This window comes from Artemia franciscana, chromosome 18 (assembly GCF_032884065.1).
Source record: "Artemia franciscana chromosome 18, ASM3288406v1, whole genome shotgun sequence".
NCBI classification, from domain to species: Eukaryota; Metazoa; Arthropoda; class Branchiopoda; order Anostraca; family Artemiidae; genus Artemia; species Artemia franciscana.
The window spans coordinates 34,793,801-34,810,129 of NC_088880.1; the positions used below are offsets into that span (position 1 = coordinate 34,793,801).

Sequence of the window (16,329 nt, forward strand, 5' to 3'; positions counted from 1 at the left end):
ACAGGAATGACAGTAGTGATGAGCTATTTATTGATATTATAAACAAGGATAAAAGTGATGGTCAGCCATGTGTAAAGCTCTTGATCAACAAACAAATCAATATCATCTTCAAAATAGATACTGGTGCTCAAGCTAATATCATACCTGAAAGATTTTTCAATACTCTCAGACCAAGACCAAGAATTAACAAGACCTTACAAATACTTACCAGTTTTGGAGGTCAGAAAATCCCCACACTTGGTTTATGTAACCTTAAATGCGCATACACTAACGGATGCAGCGAAATACAGCCCTTCTTCATAGTAAGAGATGCCCCCATACCAATCCTTGGCTTTGAATCCAGTCGCAAGCTTAAACTCATCAGGCTGATCCTGACAGTAGAAAATTCAAAAGTCCTGAAACCAGACCCGTTCACAGAAGAATTCCAAGACATATTCCACGGTGTCGGACAGCTCGCAGGAGAATGCTGCATCACACTTAAAGAAGGAGCTGAACCCAAAGCTGTACCAGCTAGACGCATCCCCATTTCCCTCCAAGAGAAATTCAAAAAGGAAATCAATAGGATGGAAGAGCTTGGAGTAATCGAAAAGATACTGCAGCCCACAGATTGGGTAAATGCCGTGGTTGTAATTGAAAAGCCTGACAAAAGTCTCCGAGTTTGCATTGACCCACATGACCTGAACAAGGCTATCAAAAGACCACATCATCCCATGCCAACATTCGATGAAGCAATACTTAGACACGCTGGGGCAAAGTTCTTCACAAAATTAGACGCTCGTCATGGTTATTGGTCCCTGGTCCTAGACGAAGAATCATCTCAGCTGACAACCTTCAACACACTATACAGCCGTTATAAGTTCAAAAGAATGCCATTTGGACTGATTTCAGCTCAGGACAAATTCCAACGCCGCATGGAAGAAGCATTTGAAGGCATCCAAGGCTTCTCTGTTATTGTTGACGACATTATCATCTCAGGAAAAACCATTGAGGAACATGATGCGAACGTCCGCAGTGCTCTCATAAGGGCCCGTGAAAAAGGAGTCAAACTAAACCTCCAAAAATGCGTATTCAAGTGCAATAGCATACCGTATTTCGGGCATGTGATATCTGAAAATGGAATCCACCCAGACCCACAAAAAGTTAGAGCGCTGCGTGAAATGCGAACCCCTAATACAAAAGATGAACTCAAGACAATATTAGGAACGATGAATTACCTTGCAAGGTATATCCCCAATCTATCATCAATAAATCAGCCACTCCGTGACCTAGTAAAACAGCGACAATTTAAGTGGAAACAACAGCATGATACATCATTCACTAATATCAAAGAATCCATTTGCAGCTCATTAGCATTCTTTGATCCAACTGCAGGTAATGTTGAGCTACAAGTCGACGCCTCAAAATTTGGCCTCGGTGCCACCCTCAGTCAAAATGGAAAGCCAATCTCTTTTGCATCACGCTCACTAAACTCCACCGAGCAGAACTACTCGCAAATAGAGAAGGAACTTTATGCTATCCTTTTCGGCTGTATACATTTCCACCAGTATCTCTACGGCCGAAAATTCATGGTCGTCTCTGACCACAAACCCCTGCAAGTAGTCCTAAATCGCCCAATATCAAAGTCATCACCAAGACTGCAGAGGATGCTTTTAAGGATTCAACCATACAATCTCATAATAGCATTTCGCCCCGGCAAGGAAATTCCCGTTGCTGATGCGCTGTCATGGCTAAACCTTCCCGAAGAAGATAAGAAAATGGAAAAAGAAATAGAATCATACATTCACTCTGTCATGTCTCTTCTACCAATCAGCAACGCCAGACTCGAGAGACTGAAGCAGGAGACAAAATCCGACCCCCAGTTAGCTGAGCTTGCACAAGCAATCCAAAAAGGTTGGCCATCCTGCAGAAGAAACCTCCCTCCGACGCTCACCCCATTCTGGAATATCAGGCATGAACTAACAGTGGTAGACGAGATCATAATGAAAGGAGATCGCTTGGTCATTCCAAGAAATTCGCGGAAAGACATTCTTAGCTGCATCCATTCAGCACATTTGGGTATCGAAAAAACCAAGCAACGAGCCCGCGTAATCGTTTTTTGGCCTGGAATGACGAAAGATATTGAAGAATTCATCAAACACTGCCATGCATGCTCCATTAGCCAAAATTCCAACCAAAAAGAGCCCTTAATGCCACATAGCATACCTCATCTACCATGGGAGAAGGTCGGGTGCGATCTATTCTACAAGAACGGAAAATACTACATCATTACTGTTGACTATTACAGTCGCTTTTTTTACATCGACATATTGGGGGAAAATGCAAATTCACACCACATAATATCCTGTCTTAAGAAGCATTTCGCACGCTACGGAATCCCTCGTACCCTCATAACCGACAACGGCCCCCAGTTCACATCCACACTATTCCAGAAGTTCATTGATAATTGGGAAATCTCTCAAACCACATCATCCCCGAACTTCCCTCAGTCAAACGGACTAGCAGAAAGAACAGTGCAAACAGCCAAAGATATGCTTATCAAAACAGATATTGCAGGACATGACTTTAACTTAGCGTTGCTGGAATACAGAAACACCCCGGTTGATGGTCTAGCATCCCCAGCACAACTGTTGATGAGCAGAAACCTAAGGTCAGTCGTTCCCTGCACTAAACAACTTCTCACACCAAAAACCATTCACCATAAACGATTTCGACAGAATCGGATAAAACAACAGTCACGCCAAAGCAAATATCATAACAGACAGTCAAAGGAACTAAAACCTTTGCAAATCGGTCAACCGGTCCGAGCTCAAATTCGTGGGAAACTTTGGCAAGCCGGAATCGTTAAAAGAGTAGATGTAAACCCAAGATCGTACATAATTGAAACAACCGATAGAGGAACTTACCGACGCAACAGGCGACACATAAAAACACTGAACCAGCAACCTCAATCACCAGACCTTGCAGACCATGAGGAGGACAGCCCTGAAGCCAAAACTTCACCAGCACCTATAAGCCCACCATCATTAGCCCCCGTCCCACGTGTAACACCGATAGAGACCCTTCCCCAACCTATAAATTTCGAATGTAGCTCAGCGCTCTGCACACTCCCTCCAGCACCAAGCACCAGTCGCCCAGCCAAAGAAGAACCCCAAAACTCCCCATACATAACCTGTAGTGGCCGGCTTGTGAAGCCGATACAGAGACTTGACATGTGAGAATTTCCATAAACTATTTGTAGTAAGTGACAATTAAGTCGTGAATAACTAGTGAACTTATAAGTGTAGTGTCATATGGAAGAACCTTTGTTTAGTTAGTTTAATGTAAAAGATCTAATTTTATGAAAGTTTTATACCAGTCATCTAGTTTGGACAGGAGGAAGGATGTAACATTCTAACTCATCCTTCTATTCTAGGTGACCTGGGTTTCTAGTACTTACCAAATAAAAGGTCATAAACAATTTGATGTTCTGCATAATCATATAGTTTTTAATGAAGCAAAAGGAATATGTAATTAAAATTAAGTGAAATTCAACAGCAGTGGAGGATTTGTTTGATGTTCTGCACAATAATATAGTTTTAAATCAAGCAAAGGGAATATGTAATTAAAATGAAGTGAAATTCAACAGCAGTGGAGGATTCATTTGATGTTCTGCATAATAACTTAGCCTTTAATCAAGCAAAAGGAATATTTAATTAAAATGAAGTGAAATTCAACAGCAGTAGAGGATTTGTTTGATGTTCTGTGCAATAACATAGTCTTTAATAAAGCAAAAGGAATATGTAATTAAAATGAAGCGAAATTCAACAGCAGTGGAGGATTCATTTGATGTTCTGCATAATAATATAGTCTTTAATGAAGCAAAAGGAATATGTAATTAAAACTAAGTGAAATTCAACAGCAGTGGAGGATTTGTTTGATGTTCTGCACAATAATATAGTTTTAAATCAAGCAAAGGGAATATGTAATTAAAATGAAGTGAAATTCAACAGCAGTACAGAATTCGTTTGATGTTCAGCACAATTATATAGTCTTTATTCAAGCATGATTAAAATGGATAATGTAAAAGGAACTGATAATTCCATTAAGTTGTTACTAGGTTTTAAAGAGATCACAAAATTAAAATAAAATATATCTATAAAAGGGCTAGCATAAACTGATCAAATCCTATTCATAGTGTCTACCTGCATAATTGCTTATGTTGGTAACCCTTAGCCAGCCACTAACCTTAAGCTCTGAAAACAATCAAGTGATGTTATGCAATGGGTTTGTAAAGAAAATATTTGTGATCATACACTCAAATTCAAAAAATTCCTAAAGCCCCTGCTGATTCTAGGTGGGAGTCAAAGGTCAAGCTAAGCCTGTATACCTCCATGGCGGTGATGGTAGTTACAGGCAATGAGGCTCGATCTTCCGTCCCTGGGCAGCAGAGGAAATCCGGCAGCGCACCTCAAAGCGGTGGAAGGGTGTAAACACCACTGAGCTCCACGCCGAGCGATTTGGTGGCCAACGCGCTCCGGGTGACCCGCAAGACTGGGGACCTTGCGGTCAACTCTATTCCCAAGAAACATTGATGGATCTGAGACCTAGAAGAAAAGTTGTAACAACTACGGCGTCCCCGGCAAGCGACGCGGCCCCCGTATTGGCGCGGGTGTCGAGAAGTAAACTAGCCAACCATACTACGGCGTTCCCGGCAGGCGACGCGACTTTGAATATGGCGGCGAAGTCGAAAAATCTTTTCAACGCCATAAATCTAGGAAAACCTACCACAGTCATTAAACAGGCAAAATCCAGGATAAATGTTGGATGCTGGAATGTAAGATCCGCTAAACAAGAAGCCACACAAGCTTTTCTTGTCCATGAGATGGAGAAGTACAACATAGACATACTCTGCATATCCGAGACCAGAATCTCCGGTTCTGGCTCTATAGTTATAACGGCTCCAGAAACACTACATCAGTTCCACTTTTTCTATTCCGGAATAGAAGATAATTCAGGACTCCATGGAGTTGGTTTCATCATGAACCAAAGAACCAGAAACGCTCTCCTAGAATGGGAACCAGTCTCCTGTAGACTTGCTAGAATCAGACTAAAAGGAAACCCTGCAATGTGTCCATAATTTCTACCTATGCCCCCACCCGTGACGCTACTGAAACGACCAAGGATGATTTCTACGGTGAACTGCAGCAGTTGTCTTCTTCTATAGCACGTGATTACTTGATTGTTGCTGGAGACTTCAACGCAAGAGTTGGTCCATCTGACCAGACCACAAGACAAATCCTGGGAAAATTTGGACAGGGTCACAGATGCGAGAATGGGCAGAGGTTGGTAAACTATGCCTTGATGAACCACCTTGTTATCACCAATACCATATTTCAACACAAACCTAGCCACCTCTTAACTTGGCATTCAAATGACGGTGTCACTAAGGCCCAAATTGACTTCATTCTCGTACGCCAGCGCTGGAGAAGCTCCGTGCAGGACTCTCGCTCTTACAATGGCGCGGACACAGGCTCACAGTCTGGATCTGACCACAGGCTCGTCGCAGCAAAAATTTTGCTACGTCTTGCAATTCGAAGAAAAAACAAGTCAAAGGTCGGCTTCGATATCGGTAAACTTCAAGACAAAGAAGTGCAGCAGGCCCTCAATTTGGAACTAACTAACCGGTTTGACGCCCTCAGCTCTGATGAAAACCTAACTCCCGATAAGAGATGGGAGACCTTTAAAACCGTGATGACAGAGACTGCCGATGAGATCCTAGGCCGAGCAAAAATCAAACGACAACACTGGATAACTGCTAGAACCCTGTCAATAGTCGGTGAACGAAGACAAAAGATGGGAGGCCTTAAAGAAGAAACAAAGGAGTTACGCAGACAGGTAAAACGCTCTGTTCGGCTGGACCGCCGCCAAATGTGGGAAGATGCTGCCGAGTCATTAGAGAAAGCAGCACGCTTACATGACACCCGCAAGCTTTACCAGATCCTGAAGGAATCCGTTGGTAAGAAAGCTGCTGTCTCAGAAATAATCAAAAACAGATCAGGAAAAATCATTAGTTGTCAGAAGGAACGTTCAGCAAGATGGAAGGATCACTTTCAGCTCCTCCTGAACCCATCCCCTTCATCTACTCATGATGCCTTCCCACCTTCCGTCTCTAAAGAGCCTTATGATATCGAGCTGGATACACCGACCAGAGCCGAAATACTAAAAGCGATCAAAACCCTAAAAAACCACAAAGCCCCAGGTGAAGACGGCCTCCCCCCGGAACTATACAAACAATGCCCTGAGGTCACTGCTGAACAGCTCCATGGCATTCTCGACGAAGTGTGGAGGACCAACACTTTTCCAAAAGACTGGAAGACATCAGTCATCCTCCCTTTCTATAAGAAAGGAGACAAAACCGAATGCAAAAATTACCGCGGAATAAGTCTCATAGACATTGCCGTCAAAATATTCGGGATCATACTCTTGAACCGCTTTAAAGGGGCAAGGGAGGAAAGAACTCGAGGAAATCAAGCCGGCTTTCGACCAGGTAGAGGGTGTACTGATAATATCTTCGCCTTTCGCCTCATTATCCAGCAGTTTGAAAGATACAACCTACCCCTGATCTTGATGTTCCTGGACTTCATTGCTGCCTTCGACTCTGTCACTCGCCAGAAACTTTGGAAGATCCTGGAGAATGACGGAATGCCGCTGAAGTTTGTTGAACTGATGAAGGCATACTATGACGCTTCAGTGAGCCGAGTTAGAATCTATGGCGAAGAAACTGAAGAATTTCTGGTTGAGTTCGGAGTAAAACAAGGATGTGTCCTCTCTCCGACTCTGTTCAATTATTGCATCGATTGGGTGCTTGAAAATGCTCTATCGTCTTATCCAGGAGCGCAGGTTGGACAGAATCTCTCGCTGACTGACCTCGATTATGCGGATGATGTTGGCCTCCTGTCAGACCCTGTAGAAGCCCAAAACATGCTTGACAGCGTTGTGGCCTGGGCAGATCTGATCGGCTTGAAAGTCAGCACAGAGAAAACGAAATTCATGGCTATTAACCACGACACAGGACCATTCCCACTAACTATCAACCAAGTTCAGCTGGAAAAAGTCAACCGTTTCACATACCTAGGCTCCCAGCTTTGTACTGACGGATCTTCCGACGCTGATATCCAACAGAGAATACAGAAAGCGCAGACAGTCTTTGCCTCTCTTCGGAAACCCTTATGGAATCGCCGTGAAATCAGTGTCCAAACGAAAGTTCGAATTTACATGGCACTAGTCCGCACCGTTCTCCTTTACGGGTGCGAAACATGGTCGGCAAAACTACAACAAGAGAATACACTTAAGGTGTTTGAGCATACTTGTCTACGAAGAATTCTCAGAGTACAGCTACGTGACCGTATCTCCAACGTGAATATACGTCGAATGTGCAATATTCAGAGAGATGTTGTGCTCACTATTAAAGAACGCCGTTTGAAATGGTTTGAAATGGTTGGGCCATGTATTGCGGAAACCGCCAGAGTACCTGCCTCGCCAAATACTTCTAGTTGAGCCTATTAGCTACTGGAAGAAACGCCAAGGAGGACAGAGGAAGAACTGGTGGAACCTGGCCAAGTCAGACCTTGAACCAATAGGGGGTTTCAGAAAATTTGGTCACAGGTGGTCAACACAGTGGCTCGCCTTTGCAGAGCAGCTGGCACAAGATCGATCAACATGGTCCAAGAAGGTCTCTAAGATCATCGATGCCGGGCGAGGTGGAAACGCCTGATTCCCGCCACAAGTAAAGTAAGTAAGTACTCAAATTCACACAAGTGAGTGTACAAACTATTTTTCTTTGTATGCTTGTTGTTTGGCAGGCTTTGCTGCTAGCTCCAATATAAACAGGCACTGAATTTCAGCCTACTGTTATACAGCTAACCCAAAAATATTTTACTTTACTTATTGTACACTCGGTTTTGTGACAAAGATCTCATTATATTTGAGTCATTTTTCTTTTCTTCTTTCAGCATTATAGACACTGAGAAGCCCCAAAAGCCGACAATTACTATAAGTTATCAACCATGGTGTGAATACTACCAATAATAGACAATGTTTATATTCAAGTCAACTAAAATCTAAACAAAAACTCTATGCTTTTTTATCAGCTTCAATTCCATATGCCTCTTTTGATCTTTCAAATATTCATAAAATTTCCTATTCAGATGTGATTTTGAGAAACCTTCACAATCCTGAAAACGATTAAAAATTTTTCAATTTACAATGTAATTAGACAATGGATGTTGGCCTTATAAACTTGCAGGACAAACTTACAGTATACTTATTGAGAAATATCCCTTTTCCAGCAATCTTTGGATGGCAGTCCATTGATTCGTTAAATTATATCTAGTAATTTGTCAGGTTAAGACTATGAGTCATATGGGTAAAAATATATTCTCCAAATTGATCCTAGCCATTTTTGAAACAATTTAAAATTTCCAATATCACTGCTGTTTCTAAGAGTGAGTCCCAGTCATCCATGGCTGGGACACTGCAAAAAATTGGCCCTTGATCAATCTATTGCTACAGGTTACTGATTACTTATCACAGGTGTCCTCAGATGACATATATTTTGCAAGGTGAGAGTACTTCTTGAGAGTTTCACCAGCTTGTGCATTGCTTTGTACAGTTGTATCTGGTTTCCTCTCATTTGTAAATATTTCAGGGTGGGCACGTTCAGCTTGGCATGTCCAAGCAATAAAAGGAAAAAATGCAGCTTGGAGGGGACTCATTGCTGAAGGACTGATGTGAATATGGAAATTTATGAAAGAGCAATAAATCATGCAACCAAACTATTGCATGAAAAATAGGCAGGATCTAGAGTCAATTTTGTTTAGCAATTCCGAAAAAAAAAATCTAAAATCATTTTGGTGGTATGTTGGTCGTTTTTTAGGACATAAGTAATCATCTTCCACTGTTTTTAGAGAAGGTACCATTCTTATAGAAATGGATGTCTGTAAAGCCAAGAAGTTCAACTATATTTTTAGAAGTAGTTTTGAAGTTCCTGGGACAGAGAGTTCAACAAAAAATTAGTTGGAATTTAGTATCAGGAGTGATTTAACTAGTCTGAATGGAGTATCTGATGATTATTTACTTTCTATTTCTGAGGTTCTAAAAGCACTGAGAACATTTGATACAGGTAAAAGCCCAAATATTGACAGTATTACAAATATTATGTTAAAATATTTGGCATCTGTTTTATGTGAGCTGCTTGTCACACTGTTCAATCTGTTGTTTTCAGCTAGATCTCTTCCAAGTAGTTGGAAAGAAGCTCTTGTGAAGTCACTATACAAGTCTGGTAGACTTGATTGATCCCAAAATTTTAGACCAATTTCTATTACTTCAAAATTTGCAGAATAATGGAAAAATTTTGGTCCACTGTATACAGTTGCACTATGAAGAAAATGGGCTATGGTTAAAGGCACAACAGGTATACAGACAGAAGTGTTCATGTGGTATGCAACTATTGGGGGGTCATAAAAGACTTCCAGCAGTTTGCTGACAAAGATAGCCCATTTGATTGTATATATTTTGATATTTCTAAGGCCTTTGACAAAATATGCCACTATACAGCTGCTTCAAAAACTCCAAAATCTTGGTGAGCATACACATAGGTAGATTGTTGCTGTTGCTGTTTGGTCACACAAAATCCTCAAGTATATTAATTAGTAGCAGGGTTCCACAGGGTAGTTGCTTAGGTCTGATTTTATTCTCCATATGTATAGATGATTTACCATCAGTTATAAGAAATTCTACAGTTAAATTTTTGCTGATGATTTGAAGTTGTATAGGAAAGTTGGCTTGGTACAAGATTAGAAACTGCTCCAGGAGGCTACAGATAGTTTAATTGAATCATGCAGGGTAAACTATATAGTTTTAAACACTTCAAAGTGTGCTGGCATGCACTATCTCCATAGAAAGTTGGTTGGAAACTCGCATTCTCACTGTTTGATTGGTGGCACCAAGGTACCAGAGGTACAGAATATCTGCAGTCTTGGCATAGTATTTGATCTGTTATTAAAATTTGATGAGCATGTGAGGATTGTCTAGAATTAAAAGAGCATTTTTGAAGTGTAATGTGAATTTTTTTTTTAACTACACAAGTCAAAGGTTCACCCTATCCTTGAATATTGCCCTCTAGTATGCTACCCAATAAATAAAGATGATAGAAAGAAAATTGAGTTATTACAAACATCTGCTACAAATCTAATTCTATACCTGAGGCATTTGTCATATTCAAAATGTTTAAGAGGCATTAGACCATCTTCTTGGCTAAATAACAGAAAAAAAAAATACAATATTTAGCAGAATTTCATTTTCAAAACTAGACAGAAAACCAGCAAAAAAGTAAAGAAAACACAAAGTAGGCTAATGAAATTATTGCTTTATAATATGCAACATGTTTACATTAATCAGATTACTGTGTTTCTTCCATTGTTGCTTGCATTTTCAAACAATAAAACAGTAGCCTACTTTTTATCCAATATTTAATCAGTCATTCAATATTTAGTCAGTCAAAGGCTAAACTGGATATCTTTGAGTCTGCACAGGAGGTATCTATTACACAATGCAGCAAAATATGGAAATAGGAACAAAGAAATATATTATTAGGGTTATATATGGGTACATCAGGGAGGGTGGGATGTATTGTCATGGCAACAATAAAGATAGGCACAGAAAATATTAAACAGCATCATGAAGTAAAGGATCTAATGGTAGGCCTAACAGGCTACTTTTATTTTATTAACATGCATCCTTTAGAAGAGAAATGACTATTTAATATTACCTGTCACTTATGGACTTATAAGCCTAAGAAATTAGGAAAGGATAAAGACAGTAGGCTAGCATATCTTGATAACACCTTTCCAGTGAATGTTTTAGGCCCTTGATTTTTTCCTGAAAGTTCCATCAGCCTAAATCAGCTACTTTCTAGGATATCCAGAAGCCCTCTAAGCTAGAGCTTTACCGGAACTTCAATAGCATTCTAATAAAATATTATCAGTCTTACTCAAAACCACTCACCAACAAACACGCGGAACAATTTTAAATCTGCTGCGAAAATCAACTGAATAGTCATCTACAAAGATGTTGAAAATCTAGATCAGATAGCAAAAAAAGATGGGAGGTATCTTTCCCTGTGGCCCTATCTTAACCTCCTTTTTTGCTACAAAATGCCAGTGTTTGGAGCTGCTAAGAACTCAAGCCTAAAACGCTATTATCGTAGTCAGTCTATTACCAAAAGCTGTGATTTTCTCCCTAAAGCTGTGTCTTTGATCTCTCAGGAAAACATTCCAAATGGAGGCAGATCGTCAAAAAAGCTATTCTTTTAGTGCCTAGAGTAAAGTGTCTCCTCTTATAGGTAATTTGATTTCTAGATACTAGATTTTTGATTATTCATTGCATTGGCTTGACCAAAGGCGGTAAAATATATAATCAGAGGAGAGGTAATGGATGTCCTGGTCGAATATTGCCCTTAAAACCAAATTAAATCTCTGATTAAGAGATTAAATAGCTACTCAATTTATGCTACAAGTAACCCCTGACACTTTCTTTTGGATCCTCTGGAGTGTTCCAATGGAGTAATAAGAGCCCTTGCAAAAAGTGGGCATTCGTGGTCGGCGATGTGCTAATGCACACAGATGGATAATCCCACTGGACGGCATCGGGATGGTAGGTTTGAAGAACTTACACCTAGAGTTTTACCCCAAAGAGGTTAAATAGATGAATTTCTTGTTTTTCAACTGTATTGATAACTTCACCCTTGAAGGTAAAGTTGGGAAGTCAAAATGAGGTCCTCAATTAGGTGATTAGCAGTTTTCTGTTCTTAAATGCATCGAAATTTGTCATCTAAGCCTTAGGCCACTTTTCTATCTCGTCCAGTTCCAACCGTAGGAAGGAAAGCCTGAGCGTCGTCTCCCTTATTATGGACAGCTGTATGAACTGTCTTATCACGGAGAGGGAAAATTTATTTTAATTTTGGTAATAAGTGTGCTAAGGGAATTATGTAAATTCGGTTTATTATTATTTACCTCCCTCAAATTATGCTATATAACAAACGGTAAGCCTTCTTTTCACTCCCTCTAATCATTTGTCAACCAAAATCTCGAGACACCCAAGACCCTGATGCATTCAGAAACCTTCGAAAATTACTGTTTGGTGGGTATTCTAACTACCGTTCAGTTCATGGAGCCCAGGGCTATTGCTAAGGTTGCCATTGCCTTTAATTAGCTCATCATCCATAATGAGGCAAACGAAACATTATTATTCACTTCCTTGCAAATAAATAAATCCCAATATACACAAAAATTTGGGGTTTTGTTGAATTTCAGCATTATAGTATCGGTAGTTTAACATTTAAGCTTGAGTTTTTAGCACTACTAGCCCTACCACTCTCGGTTCTTATAAGCCAGTGCGCTGCACCTGGGACCTTCCCTAGATCGTGGAAAAAGGCCCACATCCATGGAATTCCCAAAGTGAACCCACCCAAGTTGTGTGATGATTTAAGACAAATCTCCCTCACGCCTAGCTAAAGTGACAGAACCGTTCATCTTGCGGCGGCTATTACAGCAAGTAAGACAGACTATCGACAAACACCAATATGGTGGACTCCCAAAATGTGGGACGTCCATATACCTAGTCAGAATGTACGATCAGATCCTGAATTGACTTGAAAAGCAAGTGTTTTGTCGACCTAGCAGCCATCAACTTTCGCAAAGCTTTTGATCTCCTATCACACCTAGTGGCCTGCCAAAACCTAAAACGAATGGGTGCTAAACGCCAAATGCTAGCCATTGTGCTCGATTTTCTGTCTGAAAGGCAGCAAAAAGTATTTGCTTTGCACGAAGAGGACTGTGACTCAGAGTGGAGTAAAATAACCTGTGTTGCCCCGCAAGGGACGAAACTGGCAGGAATAACGTTTCTTGCCATCATCAACTACTTGCTGGTAGAACATACCGACAAATACAAATTTCTCGACGATTTGTCGCTCTTACTCCCCTATCTTCTTCATGATAATGTCCCCACCAAACAATTCCCCGAAATCACTTTCGATCTACTAAGTTCACAGTGCTTTGATATGAAAATGACTATTAACTCTGTTAAGTCAAAAATACTTAGACTGAACCCACTAAAGAGAGACTTAGTCCCCCCTGAAGTTTCTATCCCTGTTGTGAGTGAGGTGGAAATACTAGGTGTTATTTTCTCACATGATTGCACCTTTACTACCATATTAATAGTGTGTCCTGTAAAGCAAACGCATCTCTGCAAACCCTTTCAAAAATGCGTCGCTTCGGGTGCAACACCCACAGTCTTCTGCGGGCATACCTGTGCTACGTACGTCCCATACTTGAATACGCCTGTCCCGTCTGGGGCCCATCAGTATTGAGAACCACCTATCTAATGCAGGAACTGGGGTCAGTCCAAAAACGGGCAACCAGGATCATCCTGAGTAACAGAGACATTTCCTACCACGATGCCCTAGCAACCCTTGAACTCCAAAGTTTGGAACTCCGTTTGGGTGAGCTTATCCTGAGGTTTGACAAAATGCTGCTATCTAACCCTTCTCGCCGTGATATTTTACCACCAGAAGCCTTGACAGTCAGCCGTACGAGACAGAAGCTAAAACTTGTGCCTGAACGTGCTCGGACAAACCGCTACCAGAACTCTTTTGTCCCTTTGTTTACGTCAATATACAATAGTGCATAATAACATGTTTTGTATTTCAACATCAAATTTGCCGTTTGAGCTACGATTGTTGTTTAAATAAACCTTTCTCTCTCTCTCTCTGCCAAAATTCCTTTCAACATCTTTGCTAATATTCTTTTAACATCTTCACTGCATCTACCATCTTTGCAAATAATACCACCTAGGTAAGTAAAGCTGTCGACTTGATCGATCTTCTCATTACCCTACATCACATCTCCACTTATTCCTAGTCTTAGTGACTTATTTTTCTTGACCTACCTATTCTTGCATCCTAAACTCGTAAAACCTCTAATAACGTAAACAGCAATCTTTATAATGTGTAATTCGGATCATTGTTCGTTTTAGATGTTTGTGTTCAGTCTAAGAGTATATCAGTTAAGCGGGTGAACAGAACGGGAAGCTCGCTGTGATTTATGATCATCATTTATTTGGAAAAGCAATAAATCATCTCTAATAAAACTTCATCACTATTGTATTAGCACAGAAATCCATGACAAAGTGAGGGACAGAAAGTCATAAAAATCGCTTAACACCATTAGGGCTTAGCTACTGCCAATTTGCACATTATTTCCAAAATTGATATTATTTTCACTAGTATTTGAAACATCTTTTCATAGCCATATGTAGCTAAACCAAGGCCAAAACTTGCAACAATTAAAGTTGGGCAACACTAAAAAAATAGATAGGAAATCCTTCAAAAGTTACAAATTGAAACATAGCTTGTAGTTTTATTTTTGTGTATATATGTTACCGTGAATGTTCGAAATTGGTGAATGTCGACATTCACCATTGAACGTTCAAAATACCATTTTTCTCCTAGGATTTAGTCAGCGCCGCCAGTCAACTTTTTCAGTTTTATGCAAGGTTTGATGGTGGCACGTTAGGTTGGGTTTTGTTAAGTTGTTAACCCATTTCTGATATTTGTAACCTAATTAAACCTGACCTAACCTAACTTTAACTTTTATCATCAAAGCTTGCGTAAGAATAAAACAACTGATTTGCAAAGCTAATTGAACTTAAGCAGAGAAAAGAGGGAAAATTTTGGACATTCACTAGTGAATGTCGACATTAACCAGATTTCGGACATTCACAGTAACCAGAATATGCTATCACATACCGTGCTTTGTAACCACATTAAGCTGGAATAGATTATGGTAAGTTGAAAGAAAAATAATAAAAAAGGCTGAGCCAAATGCTTGTAAATTCAAAAGTTGTTGGGACGATTATAGCTGCTTATGGTAAGAATGGGTGATTACTGGAGCAGCTCCTAAAATCGTTATTTTCAAGGACTACGAGGGAAAAAACACAACCATTTTCCCAGACAAATAGTTTAGTATGGTATGAGATAAAAACTTTCACGACTAATTTCATAAAAATATATTACCTCTGGACTTATTATTTCTACAGATTCATTGGTTTACAAATAGGTTAATATAAACAATTATTTCAACGATAAAACTGAATAAGGCTACAGATCCTAACATGAATAGAAAAAAATAATATAAAAAAAAGAAAAAAAAGACAGAAAAAAACCGATTCCTCTTGGCTGAAGAATTAAAAATTCAAAATAATAACAGAGTTGATAAAATCGAAGTACATTATTCAAGCCTATGGTTTAATTAAATAATTGAAAAATAAATGCACAATTATTTAATCCACCATATGATTTTCATAGTTTTTCACAGCATAAAACAAAGAAAAACCGAAAATCTCAAGAAAGCAACACTCTACAACAAAACATCTCTCCTTCCGAAGACAAATAGTTCAGTAGAATCTGAGGTAAAACATTTTTATGAAGAAATAAATGAAGGTTCATTTGAAGTCGCTTGCTCTTCCTTATTAGCCTCTGGTACCCAAAGTCCTGAGTCTACACAGCGTTTCATATGGTATTTGGCTTCGGTTGGTTCCATTTTGGCTATAATCTGCTGAAGTAATGGAATATCCTGTTTCTCAAAACACTCTTTCAAAGCCTGGAAATAGGTATAATAAGTATTTGATCGAAGATTATGGGAATCTGGCAAGAGAGGAGTCACCACTGATAGTACTGATTTCCCCAGCAGCAGTGGTGAATTCCAGATTTGGGATGAAGGGATAGTATTTTGATGACACGATTTTCTTGAAGAGATCAAATAAATGTAAATACAAACTGTGAAATGTTAAACTGCAACCAAGTAAGGTGGGTTACCCCCCCCCCCTTAGCGGTTGAAAAATTAATAGAACTTTAAGTAAATACTGCACCAACTTATATTAAGACTCATACAGGGAGCAGGAAGTGGGGATATATTCATGGGTAATTATTTTTTTAGTTTTATTGTTGTATCAGGTAGATTTGGTGTTGCCCCTGAGATTGTTTCTGACGACTCCTATCCTGGTAAAAAATAGCCTAAGAATAAACTTTATTTTACAAGCTTGGCCCACTCCCCCCCCCCTTCCAAGGAAGGATCCTCTGAAACTTGGAATACAATTCAATTTTTAGGGTTTACTATGCCACCCTTTTATAGGTAGAACACTCTGATATTTGCCGTCTTTACTATAATTCCCTTAAACAATGGGAAGTTCTTTTTGTCGAAGCGCTCCTTCAATATCTCATAAAAGTGCTGTAGA

General features: G+C 39.8%; 2 protein-coding genes across 2 annotated transcripts in view; both read right to left on the minus strand.

Moving 5' to 3' along the window:
- LOC136038925 (uncharacterized) overlaps positions 1 to 11,061 on the minus strand; it is a 156,629-nt gene extending 145,568 nt beyond the window's left edge. Inside the window, exon 1 of the mRNA XM_065722432.1 lies at positions 11,030 to 11,061. The gene's annotated coding sequence lies outside the window, so the exon portion shown is untranslated. The remainder of the gene's footprint in view (positions 1 to 11,029) is intronic.
- A 3,071-nt stretch (positions 11,062 to 14,132) lies between these two features.
- Positions 14,133 to 16,329, minus strand: part of LOC136038929 (hsp90 co-chaperone Cdc37-like) — a 41,996-nt gene continuing 39,799 nt past the window's right edge. Inside the window, exon 7 of the mRNA XM_065722436.1 lies at positions 14,133 to 15,695. Within this exon, the coding sequence (XP_065578508.1) occupies positions 15,516 to 15,695 (180 nt within the window). The 3' untranslated portion in view covers positions 14,133 to 15,515. The remainder of the gene's footprint in view (positions 15,696 to 16,329) is intronic.